Raw genomic sequence first — 16,396 nt, 5'->3', positions numbered from 1 at the left:
CATGTATACATGTGTACATGTATATATACATGTGTATATACATATACATGTACATGTACATATACATATATATGTATATATATATACATATATATGTATATATAACTCACTTAAGAATGAGTGTTAAGAACATAATTATATACTTTTCAGCTTATCAATCTTAATTATAGATTAATATCGTTGTTATTTTTAAGATGATTTGTTAATTTTTTTTCCTAATTTTTTCATTCTTTATATTTGATCTAAGATATTTAATGTCTCATGCGAAAGACCATACATCTATATTTTATTAACTTCATTTTTCCCTCATTTATAATAAATCACATACTTAAAATATAATTTTAAATTATTATTATTATTCATAACAAATCATATATTTAAAAATAAAATAAAATTGACATTTAATATTTTTCCTCAAATGTAATGTAAAAGACCAATCAAAATAAGCAAATTGGTCTCGGTAAAGCTCGTCGGTAAAACTCGTTTCATTCATTTCATTTCACAAAAGAAACACAAGTGCCGTTTTGGAAAAAGAGAGGAACACAAAAAGCGGGAAAACGAGTACCGAGGAATAAAAACGTATTTGTGACCTGACTCTTCACTTTCCCCCCTTCCGTAAGATTTGAGCGAATCGCTGCCGCATTTTGCGTACTTGCTTAGAGGGCAAATTTCTCCAGAATTATCATTTCACGGCTCCCTGTGAAACTCTTTGTCGCAGGTTGCATTTGGAGTTCAAGTGACGGAGTGGAATAACAATTATAATGGAAGCCAAACTCAAAGAGGCTGACCTAAGGTGTGAGGTTTTTCTATTCTTTATCCTCTTTACATAGTTTAATTGCTGGAATTTTAATGTGAATTTTTCATGGATTGATGCGGCTTTCACGCTTTCCAAACTGATGATTTTCACATGTGAGAATTGATTCCCTTGGCTTGATAGCTTACAGTTTCATGAATATGGACGCAAAAGATCATAATCTCACACATAGTTCAAGCACAAGTGACAATAATCTGTATACAACTGAAACTATGTATTATCTAACATTAACAAAGTCTGCCATTCAAAATTCAGACAACTTCCTAACCTGTTGCAGTTCGCATCAGCAGAAATAGCTGATAATATGCCCTTAAAGTTGACTGTCGTTGCAATCTTCATAAATTTCTTCAGCTTAAGAGTGTAGAAGTCCTCTTTTGCAATTCTATCCACTGATATTGTGTCAAACAGTTTACATGTTTCCTCTCGCAAGAATACAACCAGCAGTGCCTTAGGAAATGTAGCAGCCAAATGTCTATGTACGATGTCTGCATCCAATTGTCTCTGGAAAAGTTCACACCTCCTACGCTCAGTATGCACATTAACATTGTCTTTACTGCTATAGCACAAATGCAAGAAGTCGAAATTCATTAACATACACAGGCGACAATTAGGACAAACAGCAACTTGATCATCCAAGGTTCTTGGTACCTCCACATCAGCCCCAGAAATCATTTCTAAAGAAAGCTACAACCCTTAAACACGAAAGATGATTAGGTTGGAGGTACCACAAGCTCTCACCAGCTCCCACAAATCTCACAGCCGTCCCCGTATTGAGTTCATTTAGTTCTCCCTTGTCACCATAATCATTAAAACCATTAGCTATATGCAGATTGAACACTTCAGCAGCCACTTTTTGTTTTTGGCATATACGATTTACTCTTAAACTAAAATCACTAAATATTAATTTTCCCAAACTAATAGATATATCTTGCAACCTTACTATATGTCTTGGCCTCCTGATAAAGTATCTGCGGACTTCATACGGCTCCTTCTTGTCATGTCCTTTGTCCTCTCTGTGCTGGAGATGTTTCCTTCTCCATTGTTCTATTTTCATTTCTATTTTTGATCTCTCCCATCTATTTAATCTTCTCCATACCTCCTATACGGAGTATTTGCAGACTATGAGATGCTGATTGGACTACAAGTGTTGAGTGTATCTGATCTGCCGAGTCAAGTCTAATGTGATTCTATTTTTTTGTAGTATTTGTTCTCCCCAATATGTCCCCCTCATGGTCGTTTCCTTCCCCCCTTTAATATTCATGCGGATGGAGAAGGGAGTCGGCTAATTCATTTATATTTATAAGGATACGTTCCATGCTAGTATTAGTTCAGGAGTTGTTTTGTTATGGCATATGACTTCAATTCTTATAGGTGTCTTATCTTTTAACAAAGTATTCATTTCAATCATCTCATTAATGTGAACTCTGTAGGAATTGCCTTTATGACTCACTCTTTAAATATGATGTTCCATGTCTATTTATTCTTATTAGTGAACAGATTGTCCTTCGAGAAAATGTGTACAAATCTGACCTTGAATGCCCGAGCAAGAGGACAAATCAGCACCAACAGTTGGATAGGTTATTATTAGATTAATAACCTTCCTCTGAATTTTATCGGGTACAGCTCCCCGTGCAAGGTTTACAATGAATTAATTATAGGTACTTTTGACCAGAAAGCACAAAAGGATAACAAGCATCTATCCGTAAACACAGAATAGACGCGAAACCTAAGAACTAAAAAGAAAGGAAACAGAATAAAACAGATTACACAAAGTTAACCTGCTGTACACTGCATTACAAAGGACAAAAGCCAAAGAACAATTTCCATCTTCCTGAGAAAAGACAAATCAAAGCTTCCAGAAGATCTTGATATCAAATGTGTTCAGAAAATAGCACATCTGATGTGCTTAAAGAAAATTGAAAGTTTCAGCAACATAACCATCAGTGGAAAGAAAAACTACATAGACTCAAAGTTCTAATTTGCAGATATCTTTCAAACCTCCTCTCTTTAAGATGTAAAAGACTACAAAGATCCTATTACACATGCATCAGAAAATGAAAACCATTTCCCCTACATTACATTACAAAATCAAATTCCTCTTTAATCACTAACACAAAGTTTAGCAAGTAAAGCTCTGTTCTGCTACAGCTCCAAAGTCTGCATTCTTTCCCTCAGAATTGAAAAATCTCCCCCTGCCAACAGCACACAGTCTATAGCTACCCAAAAGAAAAAGTGGAACCCATAACTTTTGATCCATAGTGAATATTACAAAACGCTTTGGAGAGGATTTATAGAACTAGCATTCACAACACATATCCAAGATTTAGGTCAATCCAACGGTTAGATTGTGAGATATGACCCTCGCAATATGACTATTTTCTGTCATCTGCATTTTATGACTGTTATTGCTGATCCGACAGTGGTGCACTCAAGAACCCGTAACTTTTGATCCATATGAAATATGACAAAACACTTTGGTGAAGATTTAGAGAACTAGGATTGCAAATACATATCCAAAATTGAGCTTGATCCAACGGTTAAATTGTGAGATATGACCCTTGAAATATGAATGTTTTTAGGCCATCAGAGAATCTGAGATTTCTTCTGCTTGTATATATTTATTCCACTTTAAGATGGATGCATTCTGATGTAAGCTCATTGTATGTATGTTGCATGAAATCAATGCTATTCTTATCAACTATTCAATTCAGTTAAACTTCATGCAAATCCATATCACCAATATAAGGTTAATGCTCATCACCTCTATCAAGCAGATCAGTCTCTTCGAGCTGGAAATTGATTTGTTTTAATGCATATAGACAAATGATAGCTCTTGATCTTTCTCAAACCTTAAGCATGATTCCATGTTCAATATGTGTGTGGACTTTTAACTAATCTTCTTTCACATCTAAAATTCACAAATTGACTATGCCTGAATCTGCATTTAGACTCTGGATCTAAGCTTGATTCTAAAACTGAGCCGCTGTTCTTGTTAATCTGAATCTCAAAACTTGACAAGCTGGAGTCTCCGGATTTGAACTAATTTGAATTGTCTTAAACCCGTCACATCACATGAACTTTTCTGAACATAGAATAAGCCATATTGAATCAACAAGCTCGTAGGATCATTTTGAAGGCATTCAACTTGAAACTTGTTCTCGCATCTGCATATTAAAATTTCTGAACCACTTTGCATTTTTAAACCATTGAACTGCTTTGAAGTCTGAGCCTGAAATGTGAATTGAGACAGAGTTCTAAACCTTTCTGAATTAACAAATCTGCAATTTCGAACTGAGAGTCTGAATTTTGTTTCTATTGAACCTGCAGGATAGATCAATTGAACCATTGAACTGCTTTGAACTACTTTGAACTACTTCAAACTTCGGTTCGAAGTGGTTCGAAGAGGTTCAACATCTGAAACTGAATTCTGAAACTGTGAAACTTCTTGAGAAGTCCTCTGAACTTGGATTAAATGATCCTTATACCTTTGCTCTGAATCATTGAACTTGACAACCTTAAGCTTGATCTGAGTCTGCATGTTGAACCAACAAACCAACTTGGACCTCTGAATCATCGAACTACTTTGAACTACTTTGAACTTTAGTTCGAATTGGTTCAACAACTCTAAACTTGAAGCTTTGAAATTGTGACCATATCGGGTACTAACAATTCTATATCAAGAAAGAGTGCTTAAAGACTATCTATCAGTAAAAGATCTTATAAATTTTGTTCTTATAGCAATTTCCATGTTCTAAATACTTATTCTCAATTGAAGTGTCATAGAAGAACTGTTATGATCAAATTCCCTATGGCAGCACACATGCACACCCACATATATACTCAACTGAACTTCATGAAATCTTGAAATCTGATTTTTACATGTCTAATTATATTTAAACATCCGACTAGTAATCCAGTGAAATTGGTACATATGAATCCTGTGTTAAGTTTTACTCAATAGCCATGAACAAAATCTCATCGTTTTGAGGATCATCCTCACTTTTGGAAGAGTTGTCGCTTTCATCTTTAGAGTATAATACTCTTTTTGATTTATTAGCTTTCCAATGACGTTTGGAGAATCTTCTTGTTCTCCTAGCCTTTGTATTCCTTTCATTTGGGCTGTGATCTTCTTTCTTAATAGGGACTGTAGATGCAAAGTGGCCTTGTTTTCCACAGTTGAAACACTTCAGAGAGATCTTGCCTTTGTTCTTGCCAAGACCATTTTTCAGCTTCCTTACAAGGTCTGCGATGACGTCATTTGAGCTTTCATCCAAACTTTCACCTTGTCCTTATTGGAGTTAGAGGCTTTGAATGCCATCTCACTTTTGGAAGTGCCTTCAACATTAGTCCTCATCTCATAGGCGGTTAGAAATCCATGTAACTTATCAAGGGTAAGAGTATCCAAATCATACATTTCTTCACTAGCGATTAAACTTCATGGTAAGAGAGCGAAGAATCTTTTGAACCACTATTTTCTCCCAAGCCTTTAAATGCATTGATGACCTCATCAATCCGAAGAAAATAGGCAGCAATGCTCTTATCTTCTTTTGCATGAAGACTTTCAAAGACAACTCAATGTGTTTGAACTTTGACGTTTCTGACGTTGACATCCCCATGATAAGCATTGAACAACTTGTCCCATTCTTCTTTGGCTGAAGTATAGTGCATGACTTTGACAAATTCAGACTCAGTCAACCAGCATAATAGGGCATTCATAGCCTTAGCATTGTTCTCAAAACCCTTGTTAGCATCAAGATCGGTGGGTGGTTGAGCAGGAACATTATAGCCATTGACCATAATATGATAGACATTGCAACCTAATGACATAATGTAGGCATCAAGGAGCACGTCATGTTTGAATCCGAGTTAGAAGCAAATGCGACCTCTTTATATGCACAACTTGAAAGGCATGGTTAGTTCCATCAAATAAGGGTACATGACAAGACCTTCTAAAGCACTCATGGTGACATAGGGCAGACCTACTCTCAGGGTTTTCTGACATTGATTGAAAAACAAGGAAATGCAGAGAGGGAGGAGTGGATCAGTATTTCAAAACTTTTAATTCTATAACAAAACCAAAAGAAAGCAAGGAACACCAAGACACAAAAGTTTGTCTCGTGGAAACCCATTTGGGTAAAAATCACGGTATTGCTATCTCCAACCAAAATGGGCAACAACCCAGTACACAAAAGAACCTTAGCTCAACTCAATTACATAGGCTTCAACCTAAGTATACAGAGGCTGCTACCTTTTGAACAATCTCCATTTTTCACAACTGAAATCAATATTAAAGTTGACATACAGTTGACGTACAGTTGACATGCACGTTTCAGATCTCCATATCTTTGGACTTTCTACTAAATAACATGCAAATTACCTATGGTTCAACATTTTGTATGGACGTGTATCAAGAATATTTTGGGAAATTCAAAGATCCTAAGGCCTTCTCAAAAACCATTTTATGCAAAGGTTGCAATCATTTCATTTTATGGGTAGGCGTTGCTTAAAGGAATTTAATTAAACAGATCACATGTATCCACATTGCTTGTATGTTTACCAAAGCATTCAATCAGCTCATTCTTTGTCTAACAAATGATTTCACCCTATGCCAAAAGGATGCATTCAAGATGAGAGCAAATAGACAATTGGGTAGAAACAAAGAAGGAATGATGTGAAAATACTGGAAGCAAATTGGAAAATATAATGGTGAACAATCAATAGAAAACTAAAAATAAGTCCCAGTGAGAATGTAAATACAAGATGAAGAATCTAGTGATCTATTTATATCAGAAGTTAATGGAAGTTGGACCAGATTATAAGTATATCAGTAACACTTCTCTGATAATAGTTCTCCTTATGTCATACAACGTAATATAAAGGTTTTCACCAACAATGAAAACATATAAAAGTCATACCTTCAAGGGTATAGGATTTTGTCCTTAGTAACAAAGATGTCTAGTTAATAATTTCAATCATAGTTTAAAAACTCGGTATCGGCAATATCTTGGCCGACCCAAAAATTTTGAAAAACTCAGAATCGGCAAAAACTCGGCGAAAAATTCGGCCATAAATTGACACTTCTATCAAACATTTGAAAATATAAAATTTCTTAAAATATGCTTAAAAATGCATACATACACCAAATTTGTAAAATATATAATAATTTGAAAATTGAGATATCCATCATATATCGTTCAAAGTTTCAATTTAAACAGTAATTTATACTTATAGCAAGAGGAACTTAGTAGATTAATCATTAACATACTACTAGAATCATATACCAAAAAACAAGTAGAACATTTGAATATAAATAAGTTTGATACATAGAAGTCAAACTCTATGAAACTACTACTTTTGAATACATATTAAGTTCAAGTCTTGGTATCAATGAAAACTGAAAGTAGCAATTAGCAATCATAAATTGCGTCTATGAGTAAAACTCAAAAGAGATCCTTGCTGCTGGGTGGGTGGTGTTGAAGTAGTTGCGGTGGCAACATCCTCAACAGGTGCCCTAATAGGTCCCTCATGCTTGACATAAGCCTTTGATGGATGACCAAGCTCATGTTCCTCCTCACTTGCTGCCACATCTGCATCCCACCCATTTGCTTCTCTCTCAAACTTAGCTAGCTACTCATCTGTCAGTAACGGTTCACCAACATCCGCATCCTCACCATTAGGAGGAGCAATCCAATCGGCTGAGTATGGATCAATGTCATCTAAGTCTATTGCTACATATGAAGCTTGCCCTTTCACCTTCTTCTCGTGCAAGAGAAGGTTGTACTTCACATAAACCAAGTCATTTAGGCGCTTTTGAGTCAACCTATTACATTTCTTTGTGTGTATGTTTTGAAAAGTAGTCCAATTTCTCTCGTAGCCTTGTATGTTTTGAAAAGTACTCCAATTTCTCTCACAGCCAGAAGCACTACAAGGCTGGGATAAAATTCGGATGGCAAGCTTTTGAAGATTAGGCATTGTGGCATCATAATCTTCCCACCACAAATCAGCAGGGATTAGAAAAAACCATTTATGATGTGGTAAAACTTCCAATAAACTTCACGAGCGAAATGAATGGTATGATATAACTTTACACATTCTTTTTTACCTAGCTGCAAGGTGTATCTCCTATGTTTGCAATCAAGAGAAGAAAACAATGGCCGCTCTTCCCTCTTGTAGCTTCGCAACTCATCAAGTATGAGGTCTCGGAGTTCTGTATCAGCAACCAATCTTCGAATACATGTGTCCAAGCCAATTTGAACCTCTGCATCTACTTTAAAAGTGTTGGAAAAATAGTACTTGGGGTTCAAGAAATAGGCAGCTGCATGAATGTGTTGGTGGAGTTGTCGGTTCCACCTACGATCAAATGATGTTCCATATGGGTCTATGTTTGGTCTCATTTGACCTATAGAAGTTTTGAATGGCCTCTTTTGCACTATCTATGGCCTCATATAGAAACCCCATGGGGTTTTTATCCCCACCCACAATTCGTAGAACCTTCACCAACAGTTCTGATACCTAGACATAATAAAACATACAAAAATCAGCCAAAGAAAATATTTCAAAATTGAATATTAAATCATCAATGAATACTTGAAAACTTACTTTGAGGGTCTCTTCCATCAGCTGAAAGCTAGCATCAAACACAATCCTCACAATCTTCTCTGCTTTAGGCCTCCTAGCATAAGGACTCTCTAACCATTTCTTATCAAGAAACATGCGTCTGAGGTCTGGCCATGTCTCAAATATGCTTTGCAAGTTTAGAAAATTAGTAGCAAAGCGTGTGACCCTTGCCCGTACAAGATCCTTACCATTAGTGTGCTCTCTCATAAGACTCAAGACCCATGTATGATTGTAGATTTACTTAGCAATATTCCTTCCGTCTTCAACCACCTTCTCCACCCAGCTCAATTTCCCTAGATCCTCAAGAAGCAAGTCAAGACAATGGGCAGCACAAGGGCTCCAAAATAATGTGGGATGTCTCTCCATGAGAGGTCTATCGGTAGCCACATATGCAACTGTATTATCAGTCACAATCAGGATGACATTAGCCACTCCCACTTCTATTACCACCTCATCCAGCATGTTACTCAAATTTTCTGCAATTTTTACTTGATCAGAGGCATCAACTGATTTTAGAAATACCAATTGACCCCCGAAGCAACTATAAAGTTGATGAGTGTCTTGTTCTTACCATCTGTCCACCCATCAGATATAATAGTGCAACCTTTCTCTTCCCAAACTTTTCTTTGCTCTTCTACAAGCTGATGAATATTTCTTACCTCGTCCTGTAACAATGGCCCACTCACTTCATAGGGAGTTGGGGGTTTGAACCCCTTATCGGACAAAGAAATGGAAGTTACCACTTGATCCCAATATGGATTGCATAAAGAATTGAAGGGAATATCATTGCGGATCCAAAATTTTGTAATTGCCACCTTTGTCTTCTCATGCATCTCCTTGCTCCATGTAGTGCCTAGCAAGCCAGGTTGAGCACCAGGAGTGTTACGTGGAATCCAAAAGTCTCCTAGAGACCCACTCATACTTCCCGATCCTCGTATTTGAGGCCCAATAGAAGAAGAACCCTCGCCACCTGTTTCTGATCTTGTAGAACTAAAAGTCCCCATTGGAGTTGCCATGGCCTCAAATGTCCTCTTTTTTTTTTGCCTTACTTTGTGCATATTTTTGTAGGCTTGTCAAAGCCTCTCTTGTAACCTTTTCCGGGCATTCTTCACACGGTGTAATATCATTGCATGGAATTTTTGCAAGATGGTATTTCAATCGGCTTATCCTGAAGTCGTTTTCTTATGGCAATGGATACATTCAACATGTCCACTGATTACCCCAGGGATCCCATGCTTCCATAAAGGATCCTTAGCTCTGCCAGCACTAGTCATCTTGCAGACTTAGAGAACCTAATAAAAAATAGACGATGTATAGTTAGAAAGCATACATTATCTATTAAATATTCAAAAACTAAATTATAAATCTTTTAAACAATACACTTAACGTTAAAACTTAATACTGTTATTATGTTATATACAAAATTTTAAATTTCAATAAAACAATAAAACAATAAATTTAATTACAACAATTCTATTTTATTTAACTATTATAATTCAGAATTCATATATAACGGTAAGTCAATAACAAGTCTATTTTTTAAAAGATTTATAATTTAGTATTTTAAAATTTAAATATATTATAATTTTTTTATGAATTATAAATGCTGTTAATTTGTTAAATACTGTTAATTTACTATGCAATTTAAGTGTATTTTAAAGTTTAAACCTTAAATTTTTTGTCAAAACCAAAATATTAAAATTATAAATCATTTAATCTATTTTAATTTGTAGTATTTACTATTTAGATTTAAAGTATAATTAAGTTTTAAAGGATTTTTTTACTAAATTACAAATAAATTAAAATATACTCAAATATTTACAATTTTTTTTAATCTAGACTTGGAAGTGTCAACTGTAGGCTGTGATGAATGTGAGAAAGACCCAGTCCTGAAGACACAGTCGAATTGAATATGCAGTTGATTTTGAAGGTTTGAAGACGCCGTTCGCAACAAGAAGATCCACAGCCAAGAAGATCTGAAACACACAAAGACTTCAGCAAGATTTGCGGCAAGAAGAAATCTTCAGCAAGATCCGCGGCAAGAAGAAATCACAACTTTCGAAAATCAAGACACAAACGAAATTGCTCATGACCTAAAACACGAAAAGGCACGACTTTATTGTCTAGTGAAAACCTAATATTTTTTTTGGCATTTTGCGTTGACTTGGTCCACGATTTTAACTCGTGCTTTCAGCGGTATCTCGCGGTTTTAACTGGGTTTTAACGCCGCGTTTTTTTAATAATACCGGCGCCGATTTAATGGACGTTTTTATCTTTTTCTTGGGCATCTCGCGAGATATCGCATTTTTTTCGATTAATCGCAAGTATTTTGAACTATGTTTTCAATAGTAAGTTATAGAGTGAGTTGGTCTTAAATTTGCAAATCAGGCCTAATCTTGCTCAATCTAGGTGAAGGGAGTTAGGGTAAAAACCAAATTCCCATTCTTTGATACTATTTCATAGCCTGAAAAGAGTTTCTATATATGCAGTTTAATTTGGGGATCATTTAGGATTTGTAGGAGAAAAAATTCAAATACCTCATTAGGAGGGCTAATTTTATCATGTCTCATTTAGCCCTTATGCAGCAATTTGGATTGTGGGTTTTTTCGTGGACAAGAACCAAAGTATCTATGGTTACATGTTGGGTCTAAGTAACATGTAAACACATTCATTCTCTATGAGAAATTCTAATTTGATTATATCTTAGTTTGTTTGGTTGGAGAGTTTGTAACTCTACCAAGAATTGTTGGATTGTCTTGTTAGATACCTTAGGAAGGTCACTAATGAGTAGACTATTGGATGGTCATTAAGACCTTGTTAAGAAAAAATATGTTTGGTTAGTTAAACCACAATCCCCTCTGCATCATATTGGTATCAAATCCATTATTGTTGTGATCGGTTTGGTATATGTTAGTCACCAAAGAATCATTATTTCTAGAAATTTCAAAGGCCAACACAATGACTAAATATCAAAATGCAGTACTCTTATTACAGTTTGATTGCTATCCTTTATTTGTAACAGATCGAGTAATAATCTAATATTCATGCATGGAAGTGGTCAAGAAAGGATCGAATACAATAATGTTGATACATGAAAGGGATTGGGTATATCATCCATTCTTCTTCGATGCATATCGATGACCCGAGCTTATAATAATATTGGTTAAAGTTAACTACTCCGATCTGGGCCATTGTTATGATTTGATTAATTAATAGTGAAGCCATGCCATGAACGGACATGGCTCCACATCATGGAGACATGTCCTTTCGTAACATGTCTCCACATCGTGGAGACATGTCCTTTCATGACATGTCTCCTTCATAACATACTTATACCAATTTCTCAAAGCTTAAGAGATATCGAAATCTATTAATATTCTTTCATTTTGGTGTTTGGTGATTTCTGTTACAAACGTAAATGGCAGAATACTTGACTTATTAATCAGAGATCAAATGATCTATATATACAAAGAGGAGAGTCAAATAAAATAATAACATTCTATTCTAGACTACACCTAAATATTAGAAACATTCTAATATTTACAGAAATACAATAAGATACAATAGTGAGCATTAAAAAGAAACATAAAGATTATTCTAATACCCCCCCTTAATGCTCAATCTATTTACTACATCAATAGATCCCCTGAATTTAACAAACTTGTTAGGACCAAGGGGTTTTGTGAAAATATCTGCTAGTTGCTCTGAGGTAGGGACATAGAGTAACTGAATTGATCCATCTTCTACTAATTGTCGGATGTAATGGCAATGAAGCTCTATGTGCTTGGTTCGGTCATGAAACATTGGGTTCTTGGCAAGTTTGAGTACTCCTTGATTGTCTGAAAGCAAAGAAGTCGGACTTGCGTGAGGAATATGCATATCTGCAAGCATCTCATGGAGCCAAACTGCTTCACAAGCTGCCTTGACAGCTCCTCTATATTCTGCTTCTGTAGAGGAGAGTGCCCGTGCCTGTTGCTTCTTACTTGTCCAGGTAACTGCTACAGATCCGATATTGAACACATAGCCGAAAGTAGATTTCCTGTCATCAACTGAGCCGGCCCAATCGGAATCGTTGAATCCACTGAGCTGGGGAGTAGTACTCCTTGTTTAAAGAAGACCATAATCTGAAGTACCATGTACATAGCACAATATACGTTTCGTTGCAATCCAATGATCAGTCTTGGGGTTCGTCATGAACTGTGAGATGTAGCTAACTGCAAAATTGAGATCAGGTCTGGTAGTAGTAAGGTAGATAAGACTACCTACTGGTTGCTTGAAGAGTGTTTCATCTACAGGAGGAGAATTAGATTGTGTGGACAATTTCAGACCAGTCTCCACAGGAGTGGAGGCAGGTTTGCAATCTTGTATTTGAAACTTGTTAAGCAAATTTCTGGCATACTTGGACTGAGACAAAAAAATACTGTTGTCAGTTTGCCAAACCTCAATACCTAAACAATAATGAAGCAATTTGAGATCTGTCATATCAAAAGTTCTGCATAGATCCTGCTTGATTTCTAAAATCAAATGTTCAGAACTCCCAGTTATGATCAAGTCATCCACATAGACAACAAGAAAAAGAATATCATTACCAGAGTGTTTAATATATAGATTACTGTCTGACGGGCTACACTGAAATCCTTGAGCAACCAAGTACTAATCAATCTTTATGTACCAAGCCCGAGGGGCCTATTTAAGACCATAGAGGGCCTTCTGGAGTCTACATACTTTTGGTTCTGAACTGGCAACTTTGAAACCTGGAGGCTGCATCATATAGACTTCTTCCTGTAATTCACCATTGAGAAAAGCACTCTTCACATCCATTTGATGAATTTTGCAACCATACTGAGCTACAATGGCAAGAAGAAGGCAAATAGTGCTCATCTTGGCTGTCGGGGCAAAGGTCTCCTCATAGTCAATGCCTTCGCACTGGGTGAATCCTCATGCAACAAGTCTAGCTTTGTATTTGTCCAAGGTACCATCTGCATGGTACTTGACCTTATAGACCCATTTATAGCTAATAAGTTTCTTCCCAGGAGGGAGATTTGAAAGAGCCCAGGTGTGATTCTTTTGAAGACTCTGAAGCTTAGCATCCATTGCTTGTTCCCATTTTGGAATTCCTTTGGCCTCTGCATATGTTTGGGGCTCAGGGTTACTGTGGATGTTGGCCATAAGAGCAATATTAACTGTGTTGTGCTGAATTCTCTTATTTCTGGAGGTTCTACCCTCAATGAGTTCATCAAGAAGAAGATCACTACTCGTTTGAGCTCGCCATTTTGGCCGAAGAGTAGAGGAGCCAATATTAGATGCTGTCGGAATAGCTGGATGAGCAGGAACAAGAGTAGGAGTTATATTATCTGGAGGTGGCTGAGGTGGTGTATCAATAGCATCAGATGACTTATATAAAATAGAAGGACCCAAGTTAGAGATTGCTCAAGACTGAATCTTGGAATGCGGCGGGGAGGCAGAAAGATGAAATTGTTCGAGTTCCTCATCAAACACAACATCACGACTAAAGATTAAACAATCAGTGTTTACATCAATCAGCTTGTAGGCCTTATGTGTGTGACTGTATCTTGTAAACATGAGTTTCTGGCTTTTGGAATCCAACTAGTGCGTTTGTCATTAGGAATCCATACACATGCTAGAGAGCCAAAAACTTTCAAATGGTTGATCTAGGTTTGCGACCAGACCAGGCTTACTCAGGAGTCTTATGGTTAACTGCAAGGGTGGGTGACCGATTAAGAAGGTAGACAATTGTGGATACTAATTTTGCCCAATATTTTCTGGGAACATTTCTTTGTTCTAGCATAGCCCTAGCCATTTCTGTGATTTTATGGTTTCGATGCTCTACAACACTGTTTTGTTGAGGGGTGTGAGGTGTGGTGAATTGACATCTAATGCCATGAGTAGTACAAAAGGCAGAGAAAGCAGACGAACATAATTCTCCCCCTCATTATCGGTCCTAAGAGTACGGATGGGGGAACCAAACTCTTTTTCTACTAGGGCTTTAAATTGCTGAAATGCAGGAAAAGCATCTGATTTTTGCTTAAGAAAATATACTCACAGTTTGCGACTGAAATCATCCACAAAGAGTAAGAAGTACCTGTTCCCAGTAACAAAAGGAGTACTCATAGGACCACATACATCATCGTGGACCAGTTGGAGTACTTTAGATGCCCACCATGATTCACCATCCTTAAATGGTGTCCTATGTTGCTTCCCTACTTGGCAACCTTTGCAAACGCGATGGTTCTGGGTCTAGATATCAGGTAGGCCATGGACTAAATTATCTTGAGCAAGTTGTGCTAGATATTGAATGTTCAGGTGACTGTATCGTTGATGCCAGAGGCTTTTGAGAGTGGATGATTTTGCAATGAAGGCGTGCTCAAGGGAATCGCCTGAATCTACAAGCCTATAAATACCATGATCCTCAAGACTGATAGCAAGTGTAGTGCGAGAAGCACGATTAATAATCAGACACTTATTTCCACTGAAAATGGCATCCAACTGAGGGGAGTGCTTCATAATCTGACTAACAGACAAAAGATTATGTTTCATGCTAGGAACATAACATACATTGAGGAACGTGAGTCTTCTTCCTCCAGGCTGAATTTGAACATTGCCCTTGTTGACAATATTGTATTCTTCACTGCCTCCAAAGATTACTGAGTCAGAATAGGGAGTGAATTCAACAAACCAATCATGCTTGTGAATGAAATGTCGGGAGGCACCGAAATCTATGTACCAGTCAGAAGATTTTGCATGATTTGCAAGTATGCTGAACATAAAGGCATGGTAGATAGATTCTTCTGCTCTGAGTGTTGGGCAGCGTTGACTTGCTTTTTAATTGAGTCTGACTTCTGATGCTCATGATATGTGAATATCTCAAATGGCACAAACTTCGAGGTGAGAAAATGGAAGACCCAAAAAAATCGGAGTACCCAAAAGAGAGCTCGAAGAACCGAAATATAATATGCTGTAGGAATCCAGATCTGTTGGCTCGAAAATCGAGGCACCTAGAAAGATTTGACGACAACCCATTTGAGACCTTGAAAAACCTACCAAGAATATGTATTCAAAATAAATTTTTGACCCCAAAAATTAGGGTTTCGGGCAAAACCATAGCCGATGGATCGGAGAGTCAAAATTTCAAAATATGGCGATTTCTTGGAAAGGAATGGCCAATTTTTGTCTTAGATTGTTGGTATAGATAGGGATTTGCACGTCGAGATTAGTTTGGCCTCCAAAATCCCACAGACGGCACCAAAAAAGAGAGGTGACCTTCCAAATGGTGGTGGATGTTGGTAGACACAGGATTTTTGAAATCACAGAGCTGTCTGTTTAAAAACTAGAGCCGTGAGTTCTAGTTTGTAAAAAATCTCATGGGTTACAGAGGTAAATGTCACCTAGTCGCGAGTGCAGGCCTTAGATCTCCTAAACTTGATAGAAAAAAGTTGCGATTTGTTGCTAGGAAATCCGCGATTTCTTAAAAAAATGGCCACAATTTTTTTCAGATGTTTGGTAAACCAATTTTGGATAATAAACCCTAGCTCAAGATTTCTCAAGTAGAAAACCCTAGGCGGGTTTTAGAGAAAATCTACTGAAATTTTTTTGAAAAAAATTTAAACAAATAATTTCACGAAGAAATTATAATGTTTTTTTTCAAGATTAGCTCTGATACCAAGTCACAAATGTAAATGGTAGAATACTTGACTTATTAATCAGAGATCAAATGTTCTATATATACAAAGAGGAGAAGTCCTTCAATTTATGTTCCTCTGTCAGTTGCAAATTGGAGAAGTCCTTCCACCCCGAGTATAAACGCACCTCTTATTGCATCTCCTCCACATAACAATCCACTGTGTCCCCCCATTCTGCCTCCATAATTGGAATAAGATCTTCAATTCCCTCAAGATCAGCCAACCTACTCAAACCATTCCAAGAGTCAAACCAAAAGGAAGCTGT

At 36.7% G+C, this 16,396-nt stretch overlaps 1 protein-coding gene across 4 annotated transcripts in view; it reads left to right on the top strand.

Annotated features, from left to right (window-relative positions):
• Nucleotides 1-504: 504 nt before the first annotated feature.
• The window catches only part of LOC149570847 (serine/threonine-protein kinase/endoribonuclease IRE1a-like), a 39,489-nt gene continuing 23,597 nt past the window's right edge, over nucleotides 505-16,396 (top strand). The window contains exons 1-2 of one of the 4 annotated variants that reach the window (XM_089812416.1): nucleotides 505-579; nucleotides 719-793. In XM_089812416.1, the coding sequence (XP_089668542.1) occupies nucleotides 762-793 (32 nt within the window). In that variant the 5' untranslated portion in view covers nucleotides 505-579; nucleotides 719-761. Of the gene's footprint in view, nucleotides 794-16,396 lie in introns of all 4 variants that reach the window. The other 3 variants (XM_089812417.1, XM_089812415.1, XM_089812418.1) reach the window with 3 other exon arrangements.

Source organism: Cupressus sempervirens, chromosome 2 (assembly GCF_028749045.1).
Source record: "Cupressus sempervirens isolate cs-2001-9-10 chromosome 2, ASM2874904v1, whole genome shotgun sequence".
Lineage (NCBI taxonomy): Eukaryota > Viridiplantae > Streptophyta > Pinopsida > Cupressales > Cupressaceae > Cupressus > Cupressus sempervirens.
Note: the sequence above shows the minus strand (reverse complement) of the source record. Positions and strands in the feature narration are given on the sequence as shown.